The sequence below is a fragment of the Spermophilus citellus genome (genome assembly GCF_964194105.1).
Source record: "Spermophilus citellus genome assembly, chromosome: 8".
Classification (NCBI taxonomy): Eukaryota; Metazoa; Chordata; class Mammalia; order Rodentia; family Sciuridae; genus Spermophilus; species Spermophilus citellus.
Genome location: NC_138189.1, coordinates 869,200 through 895,697, shown reverse-complemented (window position 1 = coordinate 895,697; position 26,498 = coordinate 869,200). Strand labels below are relative to the sequence as shown.

General features: G+C 57.3%; 1 protein-coding gene across 1 annotated transcript; it reads left to right on the top strand.

The window, feature by feature from the left end:
- Nucleotides 1-22,475: 22,475 nt before the first annotated feature.
- On the top strand, nt 22,476-25,977 carry NKX1-1 (NK1 homeobox 1; the record flags this gene model as incomplete). The annotated part of the gene is made up of 2 exons (XM_081304314.1): nt 22,476-23,003; nt 25,106-25,977. Exons 1-2 carry the CDS (start codon nt 22,520-22,522, stop codon nt 25,975-25,977), a joined length of 1,356 nt encoding a protein of 451 aa, XP_081160440.1. The 5' UTR covers nt 22,476-22,519.
- Nucleotides 25,978-26,498: the final 521 nt, after the last annotated feature.

The following is a 26,498-nucleotide window of genomic DNA, read 5'->3' as shown; positions in this document are numbered from 1 at the left end:
GCCCTTTCTCCAGGGTCCTATGTTATTTCTGGCTACTGTAATAAAGTGCCATTGGTTGGGGTCCCCCTGCTGACCCCAGTTGCGTGGAAATAATTTACGAGGAAGTCACTGCCTGTCTGCCAACTCTGCTGCAGCAGGTGCAGGACAGTCTGTCTACACCAGCCCCTCTGGGTGATGCCTGTCCACTGAGCTAGGGAGACGAAGCTCACCCCAGTGCCTGGGCTTGGGCCTGCGGAAAGTGAGCAGTTCTGGCCCCAGGGGCCCTGGGTGTCTGTGGAGGCCCTTGACCAGCTCCTATGCCTCAGGTCCCTGTGCACCCCCAGCCCCAGCCCCCAGGACAGTGTGCTCATGTCCAGCAGCAGGCCCTGAGGGGCAGCAGGCCCACGCCTCCTGTCCAGGTTTCTCTGCCAGGGGTTGGCAGCACAGCCACTAGGGAGTGCCAGGGCTCTCCGCAGCGTCCACATGGCGTGGAACCCTCTGACCAGACCCCAGGGCCAGGCAGAGGAAGGTGCAGGGGGCTCTCAGCCTGAGTTAAAGAACCCAAGGTCCCAAACAGCTCCCTCCACAGGCTGCTTCTGGTGCTGATGCGCTGGCACCACCATGGGGGAGCCCAGCTTGCCCTGGGCAGGCCAGCTCCACAGGCCAGCCCTCACCCAGAGGGGTGTGGGGAGAGCTGGGGAAAGACCCCAGGCTGGCGCAGACCTGAGTCAAGAGCCAGCTACACCCACACCACCCTCCCCTCCAACCTCAGTACAGGCTGTGGCCAGGGTGGATCCAGGAGTCAGGGTGTTGGGGAGGTGACAGCCTGAGGAAGAGACGAGGGTGCCCTAGCTGGGGTCCAGAGACCCAGGGAGGCCCAAGCAGGCAGTGAGAGAGGTCTCAGTGCCAGGGACCAAGGTGGTCAGGTGAGGTGAAGGAGGTGAAGGAGGGAGGTGAGGGAGGGAGGGTGTGGGTGAGGGAGGGAGGGAGGGTGTGGGGTGAGGGAGATGAGGGTTGGAGGGTGTGGGTGAGGGGGAGGGTGTGGGGGAGGGAGGTGGGGGAGGGAGGGTGTGGGGTGGGAAAGGTGAGGGAGGGAGAGTGTGGGGTGAGGGAGGTGAGGGAGGGAGGATGTGTGAGGTGAAGGAGGTGAGGGAGGGAGAGTGTGGGGTGAGGGAGTTGAGGGTTGGAGGGTGTGGGTGAGGGGGAGGGTGTGGGGGGAGGGAGGGTATGGGGGGAGGAAGGTGAGGGATGGAGGGTGTGGGTGAGGGGGAGGGTGTGGGGTGAGGGAGATGAGGGTTGGAGGGTGTGGGGTGAGGGAGATGAGGGTTGGAGGGTGTGGGTGAGGGGGAGGGTGTGGGGGGAGGGAGGGTATGGGGGGAGGAAGGTGAGGGATGGAGGGTGTGGGTGAGGGGGAGGGTGTGGGGTGAGGGAGATGAGGGTTGGAGGGTGTGGGTGAGGGGGAGAGTGTGGGGGGAGGGAGGGTGTGGGGGGAGGAAGGTGAGGGATGTGTGGGTGAGGGGGAGGGTGTGGGGGAGGGAGGGTGTGGGGTGAGGGAGGTAAGGGAGGGAGGAAGTGAGGGAGGGAGGTGAGGGAGGGAGGGTGTGGGGTAAGGGAGGTAAGGGAGGGAGGTGAGGGAGGGTGTGGGGTGAGGGAGGTAAGGGAGGGAGGTGAAGGAAGGAGGGTGTGGGTGAGGGAGAGGGTGTGGGTGAGGGAAGAAGGGAGGGAGGTGACTAAGGGAGAGCAGGGGGTGAGGGAGGTAAGGGAAGGAGGTGAGGGAGGGAGGGTGTGGGAGAGGGGGAGGGTGTGGGGTGAGGGAGGTAAGGGAGGGAGGTGAGGGAGGGAGGGTGTGGGGTGAGGGAGGGAGGGAGGTGACTGAGGGAGGGTGTGGGTGAGGGGGAGGGTGTGGGTGAGGGGGAGGGTGTGGGTGAGGGAGGGAGGTGACTGAGCCAGGGTGTGGGGTGAGGAGGACGTTGTGCAGGCCTCTGGGCCTTGTTTCCAGGGGTGGGTGCTGCGGGGACTCAGGATGGCCCTGAGTGGAGTTCTGGGTCAGCCGAAGGCCTGGGGTGTCCTGTGCAGAGGTGCCCAGAGCTCAGGAAGCCCTCTTTGGAAGCTGCAGGGTAGAGGGAAGGGACCAGGGACAAGAGAAGAGGTCCGAGTCGGGCTGGGCTGGGCAGTGTCTAGGAGGAGGCTGCAGAGCAGGAGTGGAGAGGGGCTTGCTGCCCAGGCCCCACCCTCCAGAAGCCAGCTCTGAGCTATTCCATGTGGACACAGAGGCCTCCCAGCACTGGCAGCCCCTGGTGTCTGGACCCCATGGCCAGCGCTGCTGGTCCTTTCAGATGTCTGCTCTGCTCACACACCTTCTCCCCAGGGGACAGAGGTGCCAAGTGGCCCGACAGGGTCTGTGTGGGGTGCACTGCCCCAGGGGTCTGAGTGTCTGTTCTGAGCATGTGCGCCCCTTGAGTGTGTGGATCCTCAGCCCTTCCTGTCCCCTGGTGGTCAGGAGCCAGGGACTTGCCCCTGTGACCGCTCATTCTTTGCTGGGCCTTCCTCTTGCTGCAGGAAATCCACCAGTCTGCTGAGTCCATCAATCAGAGCCTCTGCCTCTGCAGTCCATTCACTGTCCTTTAACTGCAAAATCAACATGGCTGTGCTCGCCTTTGAGGTGCACAGGGCCCCGTGGTCACCCTTTCTCTATCCTTAGAAGGTCCTGGAGAGGTGAGCCCTGCTCCCCCAGGAAGCAGAGGCTGGCAGGCTCTCGGCAATTGCCCAGTGAGGAAGGCCCTCAGGATGGGGCAGGGAGGGAGCAAGAGGGGTCCTCTGGGCACCAGCAATATTCCCACTGCCAGCCATGCCGGGGCCCCAGGTGGAGCTGGGTCCTCACACCTGAGGGTCTCAGAGTGACGGGTCCCTGCACCAAGGGGACAAGCCCAGGCCCCAGGCGCGTCACCTGTCCTGTTCAGTTCCAGCAGGACCTATCTGCGCACTAAGGGTGCATTTTGCAGAAGAGCTCACAGGCTACACAGTCCGTCTGGGCAAGTCTGGGGTCCTGGGGGTGGGCAGAGGAGGTAGGACTCTTCTCCTGGGCAGCTGCTTTGCCCTCTGGGCCCACCAGCCATGCAGGATGACCCGCTTACTCGAGGCCGCTGGATGCAGATGCCACACCAGGCGAGGAGCTGCCTGGGTTCCTGGGCCACAGCCTCACCACATGCAGGTGGCCACTAGCTCCCCAGGGCAGGGCTGCTCCACAGCCCAGTAGCCTTCACACTCTGGCCTGGCAAGGGTGGCCCGAGGATGCTGCCCTGCTGGCCTCTTGGTGTCGGGGAGGCAGGGAGACTCATCTGGCAGTTGAGCCCTTGAGCTGCTGGCTGGGAAGACTGGGGCTGTAGTGAGGGTGACCACTGACTGACCCTTTGATGTTCCACACCCACTGGCCAACTTTGGGCTCACCATTTGGTCCCATGTGGCATCTCTGCTGATGACCACCCCTTCACACATCCAGCCAAGACCCTCGGCCCAGCTCCAGACCCCTAAAGTCAGCTGCGCCCTCAACACGCCTACCTGGTTCTACAAGACCTTGACAGGGTCAAGCCAGAGTTGCTCCTGGCCCCGTGGTCCCCCCCTCCAGAAAGAAGCCACCCTTGCTAGAGTGCCTCCAGCCGCTGCCCACCACCCTGGCTGGCCCTCCCAGCCCTCCCATCAGCACACACAGGCCCGATCAACACGGCCTTTCCTGCAACACTGGGCCACAGGCCCCTGCTCCAGCCCTGACCCCCTCGGTCAGCCGGAAGGCCTTGCTGCAGGGGAAGGGGCCCTACCTCTTAGATAAAAGAAGAGGAAATAAATCCAGAAAATTTTTCAACAAACTGGAAATAATGAATGAACCACATGGAGAAAAAGAATTACTTCAAGTGATCTAATACATGAGGGTTTTGTGTCTGCCAAACGGACATGTTCTAAGGGCAAACGGACGTCCGCAGGAAGAAAGCTTGAGCTGCACTTGGTGATCCCATTGCCTTATCATTCTGAAGTTATTATGGTCTGTTGTAGGATGAAGCAGGTAAGTGATCATGTTAATACCATTAGGAACAAAAATTTCAGCATAAGAGAAAAAAGATGAAATTGCAAGTCAAAAAATGAAGTCTGAAACCCTGTAACCTAATAAACCACCTGAAAATGAAATTAAAGAAACAATTCCATTTACAATAGCATCAAGGGGACAAAACACTGCGGGAGTAAATTCCACCCAGGACAGGCAAGACTCGCTCTCTGCAACTACAAGACCCTGTAGGGAGAGCCCTGTGTTCCTGCAGCCAGAGTCCGCCCTCCCAGCAACAGGACAGTGCTCCCTGGGTTGATGCCCAGCACAGTGGGCAACCAGCACAGTGGGCAACCAGCACAGTGGGCAACCAGCACAGTGGGCAACCAGCACAAACAATCCAGAAGAAGAAAACCATAGAACTCACCTTCCCGGGCTCAGGACTCACTAAAAGCTATAATCATGGAGACAGTGGGCCACACAGCTCTGCCACTGCGACAAGACACCTGAGACCATCAATTCAAAAAGAGGAAAGGTTGGTTGCGGCTGTTGGGTACAGTCCCCGGGCACTTGGCCCTGGTGTTTGGGCCTGTGGCACTCAGTGCAGCAGGATGAGCGTGGAGGAGCTGGGCAGGCGTCAGCCAAGGAGTGAGAGGAAGGGGCTGGTGCAAGGCAGGACCCCAGTGACCTCTCTTTCTAACCTCCTGGGCCACCTCTGGAAGGTTCCGTCACCTCCCGGCAGCACGACAGACAGCCAAGCTGCAGCAGAGGCCTTGGGGACGGCAGGTCTAGAGCAAGTGTGTGGCTGACTTGTCCTTGACAGGGCCATCCCGGGCGCTGGAAGAGCACAGCGCTGGGAGAACTGGAGCTTGACTGTCTCGCCACGTGCAGAAATCGACTTGAACGGATCAAACGCCCGTCAGTTCCCAGTCCACACAGTTCTTAGAAGAAAACAGGGGGGAGTATCCATGGGCTCAGGACTGCAATCAGAGCAGAGGAAACAAGTGGACGGATTTCACCCGAGGGCACACCAGGGAAGTGAGAAGAGGCCAAGGAGTCTGTCTGCGGTAGAGGACGGTCTCCGACCACTCAACCACCAGAAGTCCAGGTGGTCTCCTTTTAAAATGGAGGGTTCCAGGCCCAGGGGCTGCTCAGTGGTCAAGCACTTGCCAGCATGCCCAAGGCCCCGGTTTGATCCCCAGCCCACAAAAGTACAGAGACATGACGTGAATGGACACCTCGCCAAGAAACATATCCAAATGGCCAATAAACCCCTGAAGAGGTTCTCAACGTCCTGTCGATCAAGACCACATGAGGCACTATTGCTCACTGCTGGGCTGCTTAGATTAAAAGCAGATTCCAGCAAACCCTGCAAGGATGTGGCAAACTTGAGCCCTGACGTGTGGGTGAGGGGATGGAGTTGACACGGCCACTGTGATGAACAGCCTGGAATGACACGCAAGGGCACACGGCCAGCAGTTCCACTCACGGGTATGTGTCCGAGTAAAGAGCGTCTGTGCACATGGGAGCTTGCACAAAGGGGCTCAGAGCAGGCGTTCACACGGCCCAAGGTCGCAGACCAAAGTCCATCAACAGGTACTGGAAACACAAGGCACAGCCCACCCTCACCCTGGACAAGCACCAAGCAACACGAGGACCCAGCGCTGACCACCATGTGGCATGGAGGGCCACGCTCTGCCAAAGAAGCTGACACCACACACTGCACAGTTCTGCTTTCATGCACAGACCACAACAGGGGAACCACGGGACAGAAAGTGACTTAGGGCCCGCCCAGCGCTGGGGCATGGAGTGGCCTGGGCACCAGCTCCTTTCTGGGTTGAGGGAAAAGTTCTGGTGGTGGCTGTGGTGTCTGGTGTAGGCTGGAACCCACTGGCTTGCGCTCCAAGTGGCTGAATCTGCAGAAGGTGAATGATACCTCAATAATGCCATCTTTAAAAAAATTGTGACATCTTAGAATTACATTGGAAACACCATGGTACATATGTAGGTAGTTAGGTAGGTAGGTAGGTAGGTAGGCATGTGTGTAGGTAGGTATGCATGTATGAAGGTAGATAGGTAGGTATGTGTGTAGGTAGGTATGCATGTATGAAGGTAGATAGGTAGGTATGTGTGTAGGTAGGTAGGTAGGTGTGTAGGTATGTAGGGAGGTAGGTATGTAGGTATGTAAGTAGGTAGGTATGTAAGTAGGTAGGTGGTATGTAAGTAGGTATTAGATAGGTAGGTATGTGTGTAGGTAGGTATGTAGGTAGGTATATAAGTAGGTAGGTATATAGGTTTGTAGGTAGGTATGTAAGTAGGTAGGTAGGTATGTGGGTACATAGGTAGTTAGGTAGGTAGGTATGTAGATAGGTATGCCTGTATGTAATTATATAGGTAGGTATATAGATATGCATTTAGGTAGGTATGTATGTAGGTGTGTAGGTAGGTGTGTAGATATGTAGGTAGGTATGTAGGTAGGTGTGTAGGTATGTATGTAGATAGGTTTATAGGTATGTAGGTAGGTATGTAGGTATATAGGTAGGTGTGTAGGTATGTAGTTATGTATGTATGTAACTATGTATGTATGTAGGTATTTAAGTAGGTATATAGGTATATATTTAGGTAGGTATGTATGTAGGTGAGTGGGTAGGAGTGTAGGCAGGTATGTAGGTATGTAGGTATGTATGTAGGTAGGTTTATAGGTAGGTAGGTAGATAGGTATGTAAGTATATAGGTATGTATGTAGGTATGTAGATAGGTAGGTATGTAGGGAGGTAGGTATGTAGGTAGTAAGAATGTATGTATGTAGGTATGTAGTTATGTATGTTTGTAGGTAGTTAAGTAAGTAAGTAGGTATGTAGTATGTATGAACGTAGGTAGGTATTTAGGTATATAGCTAAGTAGGTATGTATGTAGGTAGCTATGTAGGTAGGTATGTAGGTAGGTAGTTAGGTAAGTAAGTAGATATGTAGTATGTATGAAGGTAGATATTAGGTAAGTAAGTACGTATGTAGGATGTATGAAGGTAGGTAGGTATTTAAGTATATAGGTATGTAGGTATGCATATAGGTATGTATGTAGGTAGGTTTATAGGTATGTATGTAGGTAGGTATGTATATAGGTATGCAGGTAGGTATGTAGGTATGTAGGTAGGTAGATATGTAGGTAGGTAGGTAGGTAGGTAGGTATGTAGGTAGGTTTATAGGTAGGTAGGTAGGTAGGTATGTAGGCAGGTATGTAGGTATGTAGGTATGTATGTAGGTAGGTTTATAGGTATGTAGGTATGTAGGTAGGTAGGTATGTAGGTATATAGGTAGGTAGGTTTATAGATATGTAGGTAGGTAGGTATGTAGGTATGTAGGTAAGTAGATATGTAGGTAGGTATGTAGGTAGGTAGGTAGGTATGTAGGTATGTAGATAGGTAGGTATGTAGGTATGTAGGTAGGTAGATATGTAGGTAGGTATGTAGGTAGGTATGTAGGTAGGTATGTAGGTAGGTATGTAGGTAGGTTTATAGGTATGTAGGTATGTAGGTATGTATGTAGGTAGGTTTATAGGTATGTAGGTATGTAGGTAGGTAGGTATGTAGGTATATAGGTAGGTAGGTTTATAGATATGTAGGTAGGTAGGTATGTAGGTATGTAGGTAAGTAGATATGTAGGTAGGTATGTAGGTAGGTAGGTAGGTATGTAGGTATGTAGATAGGTAGGTATGTAGGTATGTAGGTAGGTAGATATGTAGGTAGGTATGTAGGTAGGTATGTAGGTAGGTATGTAGGTAGGTTTATAGGTATGTAGGTATGTAGGTAGGTATGTAGGTATGTAGGTAGGTATGTAGGTATGTAGGTATGTATGTAGGTAGGTATGTAGGTATGTAGGTAGGTATGTAGGTATGTAGGTATGTAGGTAGGTATGTAGGTAGGTATGTAGGTATGTAGGTAGGTATGTAGGTAGGTAGGTATGTAGGTAGGTATGTAGGTAGGTAGGTATGTAGGTAGGTATGTAGGTAGGTAGGTATGTAGGTAGGTATGTAGGTAAGTATGTAGGTATGCAGGTAGGTATATAGGTATGTAGGTAGGTAGGTATGTAGGTATGCAGGTAGATATGTAGGTATGTAGGTAGGTAGGTATGTAGGTATGCAGGTAGGTATGTAGGTATGTAAGAATATATGTAAGTAGTATGTTGTTATGTATGTATGAAGGTATGTATTTATTTTTGGCACCAGGGATTGAAACCAGCAGCACTTAACCTGTTAGCCACATCCCTAGCCCTGTTTTTTATTTTTTAAATTGAGACAGGGAGTTGCCAAGTTGCTTAGGGCCTCACTCAGTTGCTAAGGTTTGCTTCAAATGTGTGATCCTCCTGCCTCAGCCTCCTGAGCCACTGGGATTCCAGTCCTGTGCCACAGCACCTGGCTGGATCTTTCCTGAATGAGCCATGATTCAGAGTGATGACATTACTACAGAGGAAAAGTCTCCCTTATACAATCTCTGATAGGGTAGTAAGGAAATAATCAATTAAAAATGATCACTGTGCAACTGCTTATAAAATCATTGATCTGGACAACAATTATCAATTGCTCCACCTGACCCCACAAGCCAACCTGAGCATCTCTGAGGGAGAGGCTGCTGGAGGGAAGGACCCCAGAGGACAGGTGGACGGGGCCAGCTGTAAGGGCCAGCCCTGAGGCAGTCAGCACACCAGAGGCTTCAGAGTTGAACTGTGGACAGGACACAGCTGTGACTCAGTGTGCAAAATGACCAGAACGCAATCCCCAGTCAGTCAACATGCAAAGGACCAGGAAAGCCTGGCAGATTCTCAAGGGAAAAGATGATCAACATATTCAACCCAAGACGACCCAGTTCTAGGAATCATCGTGCAGGTTGTAAAGCAACTGCTACCACCATGTTCCAGGAAGTAATGGGAAACACTCCTAAAGAAATCCAGGCCTGAAAGATTGGAAGACTTGGCCGAAAAAGAGAAGCTATTCTTAAAAGAAAAAAAGAAAAGAAATTGGAGAACAGAAAAATTCAATAACCAGAATTTTAAATCCACTGGATGGGTTCTAAAGGAGAATGAGGATGACGAGGGAGCAGTGAAATATCAGACAGACTGGGAACTCCACTCTGAATGACAGAGAGGAAGAAAGGGGCTTTCAGAGGTGAACAAAGCCCTGGCGTCCCACATGGTGCTGAGCAAGAGGTTCAGTGAGAGAACAGAGGAAAAGGCGTTTGAAGACACCGTGACTGCTGTGGCCTGAACTTGCCCCTGAGCTCCGGAGCTGGGGCCGTCACCTCCAGTGCCATGGACACATGGGCCAGGACGCAATCCCAAGCCCAACAGAAATGCCCTCCAGGAACTGGGCAAAACAAAGACCCCCTCATAGGACAGTAAAGAGAAGAGTCGCCGGCAGACCTGCTCTAACAGGCCTGGAGGGCCGTCCTGCCAGCCTGGTAACTTAGAGGACCCTGTCTCAAAATGAACAATAGGAAGGGACGTGGTTCAGAGGTAGAGAGCCCTGAGTTCAAACCCTGTACCAAGAAGAAGAAGGTGAAGGGGAAGGAGGAGGGAGGAAGGAGGAGGGAGGAGGGTGGGAGGACACGTTGGACAGGTGGAACCCTCACAAAGGCAGCTGGACGGCTGTCGTATCGTCAGGCCCAGCAGAATCCAGAGCTGGGAGACCAAGACTCCCTGCACCTCACTGACAGGGAGAAAGCACTGGGGAGACGGAGACAGAGCCCCCACTGTCTCCATCTGCAGCAGACTCTGGACACGTGGAGCAACATGGACAGGACAGGAAGCAGGAGCCACAGCCCAGTTCTGCTGGGGAGCCATGGCAGCCTCCAGGGAGCTTAAGAAGCAAACCCAACAGGCCCAACCGCACCAGAACTACATCGAGCTGGCTTTCCAACAGCAGTGGAACCAAACTAGGAGTCAGCCCCGAACTGCTGTAGAAACACAGATGCTTAGAAATTAAGCAACACGCCTCTAAATAACCCATTGGTCCAAGAAGTAGTCTCCGGAGAAATCAGAAAGCATCTGAACGAAGTGGAAATATCAAGGTCTGTGGCGCAGTGAGGCTTCTGCTCAAAGCTCCCAGGGATCTAGACCTCCACCTGAGCACGCAGAGAGACACGAGCGGAGACCCCAGGTCACTGGAAGAGGAATCAGACCGCAGACCTGCAGAGCTGAAAGCAGGGGCAGGGGCAGGGCAGTCAGCCGGCCGGAAGCTGGCTCTGGGTCAGCAAGACGATGGATCTTCCGCCAGGCTGGCAAAGGAACCAGGAAGACCCAGAGCACCAGCGCGAGAGTAAGAGGGCCCCCACTTCAGAGCCCTCCAACCCCAGCAGGAGGACCCGGGGGCCCTCTGCACACAAACCCTGCAACTCGCCAGACCAGACCACGTGACACCCACAGACTGCTGAGAGGCTCCTTGGAACCAGCAACCCAGACAGTCCACATCTACTAATACGGATGAGTCCCTGGCTAATGACCTTCCGCCAGACAGGGCTCCAGACCCTGGCAGTTTCACTGCAAAGTCTAGCAAATATTTAAAGACAAAGACAATTCAAAGTCTACACAATCTCTTTGTTGAGAAAGCAGAAGAGGAGACAAGGGCTTCCAACTCACTCTGAGGCAGGCCTCATGGTGAAACCAAAACCAGACAACCCCAGAACCAGAAAGAAGCCCCAGAGCAGTACTTCCCACAGACACACACAAACGCTAGCACACAGAATCCAGCAGGACAGGTGGGCAGACCCAAGAAGACAGGTGTCTCAACCTCAGAACATGGTGCCGGACCCTCCCAGCAGCAGCAGGAGCAGGAGGCCTCAGGTCCTGCCAACAGAGGCAGGAAGCTTCTGATAGAATGGGGGCCACTGTCCACCCTTCTCTATGCTGGTTTCTGCGTGTGGGCTGCTGCTGTTCAGACACGGGCCCCTGACTCTTCCCGGAGTGCCAGCCAACAATCCCTGGTGCCCTCCTTGCGGGTCTCTCAGGGTGTTTCACGAAGCCCATCCTCTTCTCTCTACGCGGGGCAGAGTTTGATTCTTTTTCAACCTGTAATGTTTTATTACTTTTTCTTGTCTGAAATATTTACAGGTGAAGCAACTTAATGTCCGGAGACATGCTTTAAAATGGTGCAGAAACAAAGGTGTGGCTGTGATCGCTGAACCCACGTTGGCAGGAGGGTAGAGAACCACTGCTGTGTGGCGGGTCACGGGATCTGTGTGTGGTTGAAATAGTGCATCCATAATGCCAGCAGAACAGCTGGCACAAACACAGAGGACAAAGGTAGCTCCTTGAGGATGCAGGGCCAATGTCCGCTAAGGGAATTGTCCATCCTGGCTGCCACCTGCAGAAATGCTGTCCACGGCAGCCTCCGAAAGCGCCCTCCTGTTCCACCAACTCGCTTCCCTTTTCTCTTAAAGAGGGATCGACATCCAAATGAGAGTCTATGCAACAGCATTCAAGGCACCTGGAGTCAGGCTAGCGAGGCTGATTGAGAGATCATTAACCCGGACCACGTGTGCACATGACCGTCCGACTCAGTGTCGGAGTCCCCCTGACAGGGGAAACACGTGGGGTGCTACAGGGGTGGGAAGGCTGCAGCCAGGCTGCAGACTCAGCACCCACGTCTCAACAAGCAGAAGATGAGGTCGGAGGGAAATGGCAAGTGGGGGCCAGCACCATGCCACAGGCCAAGGGAGGTGTTTCTCCTTTGCTCTTTTCCACCAGAAAAAATGAGGGTCAGCCACGACCATCATGATGGCAGGGTGGCCAGGTCGGCAGGGAGCACAAGAGACGTCCTCATCTCACCTGGGACAATGAGCTCCTGCCTCCGCTGCCTGGCCACGGGATCCTGGGTGGATGCAGACCCCCCCACTCCCATGCATCCTCCGCTGCCGCAGTCCGGCTGCAGCAAAATAGCGGGGGGGGGGGGGGGGGGGGGTGACGAGCAACTTGTGTAGACTGATGCAGCAGGAGTGGGAGCCGTTTATTGTAGGACAGGAGTGGTATTTATACATTCCACACTGCTTACCTTAATTAACATAAACTCGACACAGCAGTCAACCAATAAGAAATCTCCACACTTAATGGCTCCTGGCGTTACTTCACAAACCACTCCCTCTGGCAAAATGCCAGGCGTCATCCTGACTTGTTTGCAGACTCTAACACTCCGCATGGTGACAGGAGGCATGGGAGAGGGGCATCTGCCCCGGGGAGGTGTGACTGTGGGAAGTACTGCATCTGCCTACCTTGAGTCTGTGACCCAGGGACACATCATTGTTGAACATTATCTGTAACAACCAACAAAATAATTTCAGTGATGAAATTTTAAGTTTATTGAATTTTTATATCATCAGTAAAAAAAACCTAAATATTATAAGCAAAACAGAATAAAAGGCTGGATTTTTATTTTTAATGGTACCAGAGATTGAACTCGAGGGCACTCAACCACTGAGCCACACCCCCAGCCCTATTTTGTATTTTATTTAGAGACAGGGTCTCACTGAGTTGCTTAGCACCTTGCTTTTGCTGGCTTTGAACTCACAATCCTCCGGAGCTACTGGGATTATAGGTGTGCGCCACTGCACCTGGCTGGATGCTTCTAAACTACATTAATGTACTTTATATAGTAAGTGCTTTATTCTGGAATCCTTGTAGATTCACATCAAGCTGAAAATGTAGTGCAGAGTTCACGGTGCACCTTATCCAGGGACCCCAGGTCAACCTGTTGTCCCTGCTGCCCACCTGCCAGACCCAGAGACCAGCCCTGGTGAAGTAAAATGGCAGTCTTTCACCAACTTCCCCACTGTACCTTCTCTGTCCTCCAGACCTGATGCTGGGCCCCAACGGCCCTGGCATTATTGTGTTTTTCATGGGAAAAAAGAGGCTGGGAATGGTGTGGACCCATAGCCCGCGCAGTCTCCAAACTCTGCGTCTCTGTCTGGATGCTGGTGGTGCCATCTGTGGAATTTTAACCTCTGTTTACACAAAGGACTGTGGGGTATGCCGTGGGCAGAGACCAGAGCTGAGCCAGGGGCCCTCGGGAAGCACCCAAAGACAGGAATGTGCGATTATGTGTCTGGGTCCAAAGCCACAGCAGAACCAGGATTCCAGCATTAACTTCCATGTGGGATACATGCTCATCAAAGGATGGGTACTTAGAGTGTGGCAATTTGAGGTTTACTTGCATGTTACACGTATATGCGTGTATGTATCAGGCATGAAACATCTCCGGTAGCCACAGCCACTATTTAGAACTTAGAACAACAAAACAATTCCCTGGGTAGGAGTATTTATCACCAACACTGTTTGGGATCTCAGCATCCCCGGGCCTGACCACCAGGGCTGCAGCAGCCAGGCAGGCTGGAGGCAGGAGCTGGACTGGGCAAATCCAGGAGGCTGCCTGGCCAGGGAAGTTGTGGAAAGGCCCAGATCAGAGGCTCCCAGAGTCAGGGTCCTGGCTCCCAGAAGATGGGTACCTCTGGACAGGGCCACTGGACAAGGCAGGCTTCATCATAGCCACAGCCTGACCCCACCTCCTGTCCTCTCCCTGCTAGGCATCCCAGAGACAGCCACCAGAGTAGGACCAAGGACCAGAAGAGCAGCACTTGCCATGGCTGCTGCCTGCTGCCTGCTGTCCTGAGGGCAGGGCCATCCCTGTGGGCAGGCCTCACTCCAGGGACCACTACATTCTGATTCTAAGCAAGAGACAATTGCATTCACTGAAGACCCCGTGAGCCCTCCACTGGGGCCCTGGGGCGGAGCTGGGGTTGAGGTAGAGCCGTCAGGATGGCTCTAGAGGTAATGTTGGAGCAGAGAAAGGAGAAGGAGGCTGTGAACAGAAACTGACAGCAACCTTCTGGGGCAGGAAAGAGCCTGGTCATTCCCCCAGCAGAGGAGGATCTCCTGGCAGGAGCCTGGTGAGTCTGAGAGAGGGGCAGGGATGGGGTGGGTGACTGCACCCTTCATGGACAGAGCCTGCCTGCAGCTACCTGGCAGCAGGACCCACCGGCTGCCCAGTCCCATGAGTGTCCCAGACACACAGGAGCAGGCACCCACCCCAAGGTGCCCCACGTCTGCCCTGCTGAGCTGGGGTCTGAGGGGCCAGGCTACGCCAGAGCCAAGGTGCAGGCTGCAGGGGCAAGGCCTCCCAGTGGCCAGCAGCATCCCAGGCCCCAGCACCAGGCCCTTGCGCACCTGCCCCAGATTAGATTCTCCTTTCTCATTACCACGGTAATGGGTCCTCCAGACCTCATTCCAGCCCTAGATATTATCTGACCCGTATAATTAATTAATTATCGCCCAAATATTATAGATTATTAAAAATAGCATAACTAATAGTGTAATATCTCAAGCTGTCGACTTTAATAGTCAACATTGTCTTGGCAGAGCTTATCAGCGCGGCACACCCGGTGAGAATATTGATTCCGGGTAATTTTAGCCGTCATCTGCCATCCTGACGCGGAATTGTCAGGTCCTAACCCGGGCCGGGTCTCATTTGAAATCGTTAAACCGCCGCGCAGCTCACCATGGATCTTAATGTTTCCTTTTTCTCCCCTTCAATATGTTTCAGCAACAGAGAGGAAAATAAATAGAGAAGTGGAGTGGGGGCGAGGCAGAGCGAGAGAGGGCAGGGCGGCCGACTCGCCTCCCGCCTGGGGACCCTGCCTCCCCGTGCACCCTCTTTCCCGGGGTTCCCCTCGCGAGCCCGAGAGCTCACCGACAGGGTCCCTGTCCCGGACCGCACGCCCCGGAGCCCGCCCACGCGCTCGCGGGCGAGGTGCAGGCGAGGGTGCCGACGGGCGGGCGGCAGAGACCGGTGGCCGCGCTGGGCACAGCGGCACAGCAGCGCAGAGGATGCTCCCGGATGCCCGGGCTCAGGCTGCGGGCTGCACCCATCCGCGCAGTCGCCGCGCAGCGCCCCCGGCCGGGCCAGAGATCGGGTCCGGCACAGACCCGCGGACACCTAGACTCTTACAATGACCGGCGCGCCGCACGCGGACACCGAGGACACGGGGACACGGACGCGTCCTCACTCATCGCTTCCCCGGGGGCCCCTGGGGCCTTTCGAGCCAGCAGCTGGGAATGGGCCCTGAGCGAGCCTCCCAAAGAATAGGCGGAGACGTGGGTCTGAGCGCGGCGTGGGCTGCAGCTGCGAACCGCGTCGGCAGGGGGCCCCAGCCCGTCCGACCCAGCAGCCGGCGTCTCCGCCGACGCCCCGCCCGCCAGGACAGCTGCCCAGGCGGCCGCAGAGGCTGTCCACGCGGAAGGCCTTCGGGGGCACAGAGGAGGTGTCCCGCTGGCAGAGGCGGGGCGGTCCCCAAAAATGCAGGCGCGCCCACCACACACACACACACACATACATACACACACACACACCGCAGCTGCGCGCTGGCAACGTGCCAGAATGGCCCCAGACGCTCCCCCAGAGCGTTACTCCAACTTCTAATTATGATTCATGCGCATGATAATAATTTAATAATCAAGTGGCTGCGTGAGAGGCATTAGCCTCAATTAAGCTCATTTTGCAGTCCTGCCACCCCCCATACAGTGGCCTCTGGAGGCTACCTGGAGCAGGTCAAAGTTGGCATGATTGTGGCATATGTGTGCAGGGCAGAGAGGACTTGCTGAACTCATTTATTGAGCACCTCTGTGTACATGGCCTCAGCCCCCTCCCCCAATGTCAGGCTTTCAGCCTCACCCCCACCCACCTTCCTCCCTGCACCTACTGGCCAACGGGCCTCCCAAGCTCTCCACCTAATCCAGGCCCTAGCTCCTTGGGGAGGGGAGAGAGGAGGGCCCCTCCAAGTTCTGAGACCTCAGGTGGGCATCAGAGGATGCTGGTGGCCAACATTCCACCAGCTCCTGGCAGGCAGGCTGGCCAGTCTGGTTTACCCCTCCCTCCCAAGGCCAACACAGGTCCATCCTCTCTGAGCTGAGGCATGGGGAGGAACTGAAGCAATGATAAATGGAAGAAAGCCCATGGGGCCTGGGGTCATGGAGGGTCACATGACATTAACAGAGCAGTGTGACATAGGGATTGCTCAGAAAGGAGGACCATGACCCAGACAGGGCAGAGATGAACAGGTCAGTTAATGGACATATGGTGGCAGAGAGCCATGTGAGATGGGCACTAGAAGAGATGGGTGCCCACAGAGGCCATGTGTTCCCAGCTCTAGGGCCTCCAGTGGCCGATGCACCCCTCATCCTCTGGTTTCTACTACGGTACAGAGCCCAGTGGTTCAAGATAGCTGTTCATCTCCTGCTGGTGGGCAGCAATGGGCAACAACCAGCTGGCTTCAGCTGGGGTCATCAGACTCAGCTTTGAGGTGGACTGTGATGGGCTCCTAGCAACTGAGCTCAGACCCATGCAGTTCACATGGCCAAGCCTGGCTTTAGCAGGCAAACACCCTGTGGGGAAAACGATCCAATTGGTCACAGTTCTGACCCAATGAAAGCTGTCCCAGTTGAATGGGGCCCCGGAGTGAGGGTCAAGAAGCACTATGAGCATACACTTACACTTTCACCAGAGTGTGCTCTGCACCCAGACCCACAGCACTGCAGGGCTGACGTCCCATCCCTATACAGGGGACACCCCGGGCTCTGCTCCACCCTCCTCCCAGGAAGCCACCGAGGCTGGAGCAGAGCCTGGGCAGGGATCTGGAAGCCTGCTATTATGGAGGTTGGAGAAATCCAGGAGGTGGTACAAGAGAGGAAGGTAGAAGGAAGCCAGGTGCCTTCAGTAGAGTCCCACATAGCCGGATTTGGGGGAGCTCAGAGTGTCTCTGGGTACATTTCCCCCTGGCTCTCACAGCAGTTGGGGTGGGCACGAGTAGCCCACACCAGGATGTTCAGGGCACTGCTTGTGACCACTATATGGGAGCAGCACATTCTGGCAGCGAGGGCCTTTCCCCAGCCTGTGGGGACAGAGAGCACTAGGGGGTGGATGTGGGGTGCTGGGGCTGGGACCCTTGCCCTACTCACCCCACCTTTCCTTGTCAGTGCAGCATGAAGGACACAGGGCCAAGTGAGACACAAAGAGTCCAAGAGCCACAGCATGGGACCTGAGCCACAAGGGACAGACAAATGTCACAGAGTGTGTTAAGGTGGGACAGTGGAAGAAGAGCTCTGAGGACCCACTGCCAGGCTGCAGAGGCCTGCAGCCTGAGGCCATTCCTGGAAGGTGGTGACAGTGACTGCGTTTACATCTGAAAACAATAGAAAGTATAATGGAGAGGGCAGGCTGTGATGGACAGTGAGAGGTGAGATCATGCCACTTGTCAAGGAGATTGACACACAGTGCCAAGGCATCCCCAGGCCCTCCACTCAGAGGGCCTTCTGACCACGTCCTCTGGATAGCATGGCTTGGCAGTTTTCTGGGCAAAGCCATGGGTGCCCACAAGACTCACCACTGAGGGAGGTGCCTGGGCTTGGAGCCCTGGTCCTGGCAGAAGCCTGGGAAGAAAGTGAGGCAAGTGGCATAGGGAAGGCTCAGACACCCCTGCTACTCCTCCAAGTGGGCTGGTGGCAGACAGAGGCCAGAGAGGGCAAGGAACAGTGAGGGCATCTTGGGGACCCAGCCTGTGAGGCAAGGACCCAAGCCTGGACAGCCTTCCCTTGGCACTTGGAAGCCAACCACCTGTGACTCAGCACACTAATTCTCTGTCTGACCAGCACTCCCATCAAAACCCCTGCACCTGCCTGATCAGTGGCCCTGAGAACACCAGCACACTCTCTGGCCTCAGTTTACTCCTCTGGAGGTGGTAATGCTCACCTCTGCCCTGCCCTGTGGTCAGTAAACCCTTCTGAGCCAGGGTGCCCTCCCAGTCCAACCGACAGTGCCAAGAGCGCCCTCCAGGCCCCTCTGCAGCCCTGCCGAGAGGCCAGGCATGTTCGCCCACTCAGCACAACCTGGGAGCTGCGCCCAGCGGTTCAGCTCCTTGATTCTTGTTCTAAGTTTAAAAGGGTCTAAACCGCACCTTTGCATCTCTGGCTTGCCAGGAGCCAGGCCCTGCGCTGCTGCGCGGCTACGTGTTTTACATCTCTGAATGCACGCTGTTTGCCAAAAGAAGGACGCACACTCGGGCGAGGCACGACCTCCAGAAGCTGCAGGGACCCTCCAGCTGCTCTGGCTCCGCCAAACGGAGGGTCGAGGATGGAGGCGTCTGACTGGGCGTGTGATGCACGCGGTGCCAGAACTCCACACGCCGCAGTGCGCGCACACAGGGCTGCGCCCTCTTTCTTGTTGGGGTGTCACAGAGTTTGGGGAATGGAGAAGACTGCCGCCCAGAGAACGAGGGCGGTGGCGTGGGAACCGGGACGCGTGGCCGAACTGGCGCTGTCTGGTGCTGAACGTGGCGCAGGCCGTAGCCCTGTGAGCCCCGGCGGGGGAGCGCTGTCCGCGGTGCTGCCGATAGTCCTCCGCGCAGACTGCGCACAGCTGCCGGCGCCCGGAGCCGCCTCCATCCCCCCGGAGGTCAGCAGCCGCACTCCCTCCGTTCTCTGGTGTTCTCAGTGTGCCGTTCCCTTTTTCGAGGGCTGAGAGTATTTCTTAGAGAAGATAAATGGCAAAGTTAGGCAGACCGTCCCTTGCCTTTTCCAGACTCTAGACTGCAACAGGGTGTACTGCTGCCCGCAGCTGCCGAGGGGATCCAGGGGTGAGAGGAAGGCGCATGGGAGCCTCGCTCCCCTTGCCTGTCTCTCCTTCCTCGGTCCTCCACACAGGGAGACCACAGGGAGATCTGGTTTGCACTCAAGAAATCAGAACATTTATTTGGGGGATGATAGTCCCTGCTCGGAATATCTCACATGGAGGCTGATGAAATGCTGGGTGGTTTGGGGTGGTGTGCAATTTGCATAAGGCAAACTCAAGGTGAAGTGCTACCCTTCCAGCCCTTCACAAAGCACCCTGAGAGACAGAAGAGAGGGGGAAAGTCCAGCACCCCGACCCCATGCGCAGAGTGACCCATTTGGCCCATCAGGGGCAAGTAGAGGGATTTTGGAGGTCATGTGGAATCCAACCCCACAACTGACATAAACAAATACCTAGGAGGCGTCATTAGACCAGGATGAGCTGGTGGCAGAGGTGGGCACTCTCCCTCCTGCTCATGTCCCCCAAACTTCAGAAAGCTCTGATGCTGGGGAAAGGATGTGGGAGATTTCAACCTCACCCACCCCTTTCCCAGGTTCACTTCTAGGACCTCTTGCCAACAGTTCCTCCCCCTACATTTCTACCCTTACCTCATGTGTGTCCCTGCCTCAGAGCCCATCTCAGTCCTCCATCCTGACCAACCTGCCCTGAGTGTGGGCTCAGCAGTGAAGGAGCACAGCTGAGGTCAGCGGTGTTCCACCAGCAGCAGAGGCATCTCCATTCCAGACACAGATTTCACCTCCCTGACCCAGCTGGGGTGCCACAAGTGAAGCTGGTGGCTTGGAGGTGACCCTAGATGGCAGATTGCACAAGTGAGGGTCCAATTGCCAATCAGTCACGATTTGGAGTGAAAGAACTTCTCTACAGCCCCAAAGTTCCAGGCTGAGAACGGTCATTTCTGCAGATCTGGGAGAGGAGGGGGTACCAGGCATCTCTGAGGCTTGGGTTGTTCCTCAGAGATGGGGCTGGTGGGAGTGACTACCACCATCCCCTCTCTGAGCCTTGTCCACATGCAGCAGGCCCCTGGCAAGAGAAAACACAGGGGCGGTGCCATCTAGGTCCTGCCCTTCTCCTCTGAGCCATTACCCTGCCGTGGCTCCTGTCAGAACACTGAGGGACAAAGAAGAGAGGGGTGGGAAGGAGGGTGGAAGAGATTGAGGACAGACACAGTGGATTTTTGTCTAAGTAGTACTCAACCCTCAGCACCCCGCACCCAACAAAGGGAGCCTCTGAGGGTGCTTGAGTGTGTTTGGTGCTGCTGTACGTCATGCCATAACTTATTTCATTTCACTCACTATAGATCCCATCAATACCTTGTAGTAGATCTGCTGTTTTAATGGTAGTCATCACATACTACAGCACATCTGCATCACATACAGCATCATTTTCCATGAATGTTCTCTGGAATGAAAGAGGACAGGATGCGTCCTCTCAATTCCTGACTTGCAGGTGTCTAGTGTGTGTGGAGGTGAGATCAGACCCTGGCCAGCCACACACACACCCAATATGGTGTGCAACCGTGGCTGCTGTTAGATGTTTGGCCAATTTTGATCCTCACCTAGTGACCTGTGCTAGTGACAGGCACTTTGTGTGGTGTGTGTTTGCAGGGGTGTGATGCTCTGTCATTCTGAGTCTTGAACACTGTAAGTCAGCTCAGAAGTACTTGGTACTTCTGCCCTGCCCTGCCCTCCCCAGGGAATGCTCTCTCCTCCACTAAGAAGCCTTGCCTCCCTGGGGAGCAGAGGAGAAGTTGGGACTTGACAGAGGTCCTGGGTGCTCTCCTCACCCAAAGAGTTAAAAGAATCAGAGAGGTGATCCTGCCAGGAGCTGGTGGTGGCTGGAGGGAGAGGGAGGGATGCCAGGGACTTGTGAGCCAGTGCCCCACTGTGTGGATCTGGGTTCTCATGAATGAATTCGTTCCCGTGTGCTGCATGCTTGTCAATGAGTGTGTGTGAGAGAAGGGGGGAGGGAGGGAGAGGGAGAGGGAGAGAGGAGAGAGAGAGAGAGAGAGAGAGAGAGAGAGAGAGAGAGAGAGAGAGAGAGAATGAATGTGGGGCGTGCACATCTATATTCAAACAGCTGGGGAGGGGGAGAGAGGAAGACCAAGGTGGGGGCGGGAAGAAGATAATTACCTCCCTGCGATGAGAGATTACCCACCTCCTTCCCTAGAGGTGATTTATAATTTAAAGATAAAGAATAATCAAGTCCTGGCAAGGAAGGACACAGTGTTGTGGGTCTGATTAGAATCTCGGGATGGTCCAGCAGCGGGGAGGGCGGAGGGGGCGGGGAAGGGAGAAAGGAGAGGGAAGACCTGGGCCTCCCCCAGCCCCAGCCTCTCTGAGGCTCAGCAAGTCCGACTATGGCCCAAATTACAGCCGATCGGTCCCCCATTATTTCTCCCAACTTTTAATTTCTGCTTCCGAAGGATCATTGCCCGCGGTAATTGCAAAGGACCCGTCCTTGTGCGCAGAACAGGCTCCGGGGACCGCAGCGGGAGGAGGCGCGCACAGTCGCCGGAGCACTCGACCGCGCGTTCACACCCTGCACACAGGCGCGCGCCACCGTCGGCTCCCATCTGGGTCCACAGAGGCGGGTCGGCTTGCTGGCGGGCTCAGGAGGATAGAGACACGCCGGGAAGTACCCGCCATCCCGCGCTTGGACCGGGAACGCAGGGCTCAAAGCTCAGGGCCGCAGGGCCAGTGCTGCAAACGTCGCCGTTGTGGACGAAATGTGCACAAATACTCGAGCCGCAATCGGCCTTTCCTCACTCCTTCAGACATGGGAAAGGGGCGTTTGCCGTCTTATTTCTGGAAGAAACACACATTTTCCCTTACTTGAGGGGTATTGGTTGTTGTGTAGGCCGTCTGTCGTTGGCATGATTTTTCGGTACCCCTTTTGGGGGCGGAGGGCAAGAGAAGTGTCCAGCCTTCTTGGTTTTCGATTCCACTTATGACGAGCAACCCCGGGGCTGCCAGCCCCGCCCCTCGCGGGGACTCGGCCTGCCCTAATTTGACAGCGAAAGGGGGCGGGCGCCCGCGCGGGAGGAGACCCAGGGGCAGAGACCTTGAGCTAGAGCGCGAGAAGCGAGCGCGAGCAACCCGCGGCGCGACAAAGATTCGTGGAGCCTGCGGGAAGGGGCCGAAGACCCTACAGAAACTCAGAATCCGCGCCTGACCCGCCCCAGGGGCCCCAGCCCAAAGCCCTGTGAGCCGGGCCGGAGGAAAGGCCCTTCCCGGTGCCGCATCCTGTGCGGAATGTCCCGGCCAACTCCTGCTCGCCCACCCGCGTGCCCCGGGGCCTCCGCGACCCCTCAGCTGCCGATTGATCCCGCAATTATTTAAAAGCTGGTGCTGTCTCCTCCCCCTTCGCGGAGGAAACAGGCGTGCCGTTTCCAGACCAGCGGAGGCGCAGCGACACGCTGCTGACCGCGACAGCTGCCGGCGAACTGCGCTCCGGCTCTGGGCAGCGCGTCTGTCCGTCCCGCCCGGAGGCTCGATCCGTGTGTCCCGCGCGGGGCCCGCCTCCTCCGCCCGGGACCGTTCGCAGCCAATTAGGCGTGCGCGCTAACGAGGGCGGCGGAGCCCCGCGGCCGCCTGCGGGCGCACGTGTGTGCGGCGTGTGGACGCGTGGGCGCCTCCGGCGGGGCCGCCATAAATGCGCCGGCCGGGCGCGGCGGGCGCCTGAGGCGGCAGAGGCAGCGCCAGGCAGTACCGGCGGAGCGGGGCGCGGCGCCGAGAGCAGCGGAGCTGTGGCCGCCCGCACGGGCCAGAGGCGGCTCCCAGGCCGCAAGAGATGGGAGCCCAGTAGGCGGCGAGGCCCGAGCCGCCGGAGCGGCGGGAGGCCGGCATGAGTGCCAGCGGCACGGCCGCTCCTGGGGACGTCCCCGCGCTGCCGCTGCCGCCGCCGCCGCCGCCGCCGCCCGGGCCCGGCCCGGGGCCCGCACCGCCCGTTCCCGCCGCAGCTTCCCGGGACGCTATGGACGGGCGCGCCGAGCTGCCAGCTTTTGCCCGGGCCGGTGCCCCTCCGCTCGCGGCCAGTGACACTGTGCCCGCGGGGCCCGAGGCTGCTGGAGCAGCCCGGCCCGCCGCGCCCCCACGCCCCACCTCCTTCTCGGTGCTGGACATCCTGGACCCCAACAAGTTCAACAGCAGGAGACGCCGCTGCCTGCTGCTGGGCTCCGTAGCACCCGCGGCGTGCGCCCCATGCGCCTCGGCCCCGTGCGCCCCGGCCCCCGCCGCCTCCGGACGCCCTCCGCGCACGGAGGAGCTGGAGCGCCAAGCCCTGGCTGCCGCCGGGGGAGTCGGAGCTGCCACCGGAGCTGAGCCGCCCAGTGAGTAGGAAGGGCCGGCGCCCGATCGCGGGGGCAGGGGGACCTGCCGCTGCTGTGTGTTTACGCTCCTGGGACCCCAAGATGAACTAGGCCTGGCTAAAAACGGCCCGGGCTGGGTGGAAAGTTCATAGAGCGCGGGGTCCGCTTCCGGCCCATCCGCGGCCTCCGTCCGACCCGGACTCCAGGGCCCACGCTGCCCTGCGCCTAAGGGAAGGCTCCGCGAGGCCAGGCTCAAGGCCTGCGGGGCTTCGAGGCCTCTTCAGGGCTCACTTGTGCGCGTCTCTGGCCTTGGAGGGTGGTTGGTGGTGGAGGCGGAGGAGAGGCGCATAGCAGCCGGCCTGTGACCTCCCCGCCCCCACCGTGGCCGCCGAGGCCTGCCGGCCTCCCTCGTCCTCCCTCGTCCTCTCTCTCTCTCTCTCTCTCTCTCTCTCTCTCTCTGGACAAATCAGACTAATTGTGACAAAACGCTGGTTATCTCTGGAAAAACAATTAAATCCCTTCGATTACAGTTAAGGGGAAATGTGCTTAGCGGCGGAAAGCGGCCGGTAATGGGGCGGCCCGCGCCCCCGGTCCGGTCGATATCCCATTACGGCGCATGCATATCTCTTTCAAGCACCTTGCAAACTCCCCCCGAACATCTAAATTATAGGGTCAAAATTCGGATAATTACTCGATTAAAACCTATTACACTTATTAGGGGCCGCTATTGATCGTGAATTGCATTCGACCCGCTCCTGATTGCTTTTTGTGTCCCTTCTCCCGCCCTTCCTCGCTCCAACTTCCCGGCCCCTGTGCCTCACAGGGAGGAGAGGGCTGGGGCTTCAGGCTCCGCAAGAGGACCGCCTGCTGCTTCGGCACTAGGTGGAGGTGGAGGGAGTGCAAATCCCGGTGTCTGGAGGGTGACCCCGAAGGCTCTCCCAGGGGGGCTGTTCTGGAAACAGAACCCATCACTCCAGGGCCCAGGCTCTAGCTCTGCCGGGAGGGAGCAGGCTCGCTGGGAAGGGGAGCAGGGACAAACCTGACTGGCAGGGTCTGGGATGGCTTGGGAAACAGCTCCTGCCCCTACCCAGGCTTTCTGGTTGGGAACCAGGACATCTGCTGGCCTTCATGTAACCTGGGCCAGTTGCACTGGAGGAATCTGCCAGGAGTAAATTCATCATTTTGGCCTCAGGATCTCGGTGCCAATCTGACCTGGATCAGGGCCTTGGAACCCGGCTGGGAAGTACCAGTGGAGACTACCTATAGGGCTCCTCTGGTGTTCAAACCACCTGTGGGGTGAGAGGCATAGACTGCCTTCAAAGCATTGCAGGAGAGAGACCTTCTTCCAAATTTCAGAGACACAAAATGCAGCCACATCCGTGGCCTCTGCTTGAAGGATGCTGGGCTGCTGCTTGCCAGGCTTCTGCCTGCCCCTCCTGATCAGATCAAACGGACACACCAGTGATGCTGGGAGCTGGGCGAAGGGCCTCCACAGGCAGGGAGCAGGCTGAGAGGGCTGAGGTGCTCCGTCCCGCAGGCCCAGCGAGGGAGCTGTCCAGGGCAACTCATTTTGGCCCTCAGGAGCCCCCTGCTCTTGGCCTCCCGACCCCACCCAGGCCTCTGGTCCGCAGGATACTAAATGGCCAGTAATTGGCTGGCCCGAAGCCGGCTGTAATTGGAGGGTAATATACGCCGAAATAAATTAAATGGCCTTTAACTAGTTTGTACATTACACAAAATGAGTTTAATTAAGTTTGTATCTGCCCCTGGATCGATCCGAGCGCTCCCTCGCTGTACACTCCGCAGCCCACCGCCCAGCCGCACACCGCGCCCCAGGGACCAAGGCACCGGCTGCGAGTCGAGCCGCAGGCGTCCAAGCGCCGCTCTGCGTGAGAGGGACCCTTCCCACCTCAGACCTCAGGATATGAGGAAGGGGCAGAGAGGAGATGCAAACGGGCGAGAAGGATGGTTGGGACGCAGGGAGGGAAACGAAAGAACTATGGAAAAAGGAGAAGGCGAAGGAGGAAGATGAGATGCCGAAGAGGAAGAGAAGTTCCCGCAGGGAGGGAGCGGGAGGACGGGGCGCGGCCTGACCCTCTGTCTTCTGTCCCGCCCGCCCGCAGGTGCCGGCGACCCCTACAAAGCGGACGAGGCGGAGGCCAACGGCTACAGCAGCGGCGGCGGCGGCGGCGGCGGCGGCCGCAGCCCGAGCGCGGACAGCGGGGACGAGGCGCCTGACGACGAGGACGATGAGGAGCCGGAGGCGGAGGCGGCGCGCGCCGCCGAGGAGGCGCGGGGAGGCGGCGGCCTCGGGGCCCGCGGGTCGGGCTGCCCAGGAGCGGTCGAGGCGCAGGTGCCCCCCAGCGCAGTCGACGAGGCCGCAGCCCCCGGGCCCCGCGGAAACTCGCCGGGAGCCTCGGGCCCGCCGGGAGCCGCGGCGGCGGCGGGGGTCACGGGGACCACTCCGCAGGGCGCGGCGGCGGCGACCAAGCCCAAGCGGAAGCGCACGGGCTCCGACTCCAAGTCGGGGAAACCCCGGCGCGCGCGCACCGCCTTCACCTACGAGCAGCTTGTGGCGCTGGAGAACAAGTTCAAGGCGACGCGCTACCTGTCCGTGTGCGAGCGCCTCAACCTGGCGCTGTCCCTCAGCCTCACCGAGACGCAGGTGAAGATCTGGTTCCAGAACCGGCGAACCAAGTGGAAGAAGCAAAACCCGGGCGCCGACACTAGCGCGCCGACCGGCGGCGGCGGGGGCCCAGGACCCGGCGCTGGACCGGGCGCGGGGCTTCCTGGCGGCCTCAGCCCGCTCAGCCCCTCGCCGCCTATGGGCACACCGCTCGCCATGCACGGCCCCGCCGGGTACCCCGCGCACGGCCCCGGCGGGCTGGTGTGCGCCGCGCAGCTGCCCTTCCTGTCGAGCCCGGCGGTGCTCTCGCCCTTCGTGCTGGGCTCGCAGACCTACGGCGCGCCCGCCTTCTACGCGCCGCACCTCTGAGCTGAGGCGCCAGGACGCTGGGACTTGGGGGGCTCGGCTCAGGCGGCCTCACGCCCCAGGCCGACGGCCGCAGGACCCTGGGCTCTTTTCTAAGGTTTCAGTCGTTTGGCTCTGTACATAGCCAGTTCCTACAGAAGAGTTTTAAATTTATAAGTGACCGCGGGTGGGGCCAGGCAGGCGGCTCTCGCCGCAGAAGCACTTTGATGAACTTTGCTCAATAAACCCAGGAGGCCGTGCACACGACTCACAGGCTCCCACGCTGCCCCGTGTCAGGTCCTCCGGATCCCTGGCCCCAGGCCGCCCTGAGAGCCCCCTTTGCGTGGGGACTGAAGCACCCTGTGGGGTTTGGGAGCCTAGTATCCCGCAGTCAGGGCTTCGAGCCCCTGAGCACCCCTTTTGCTTGGAGCTGAGGTGCAGGGGCTGGCCTGGTGCTCCAAATGAGTCCCCTTCCAGCGTCCTCTCCCAGTGAGAATGGTACCTTCCTTGCCCGGTCCCAGCAGCCTCCAGCACAGGGCTCCGCC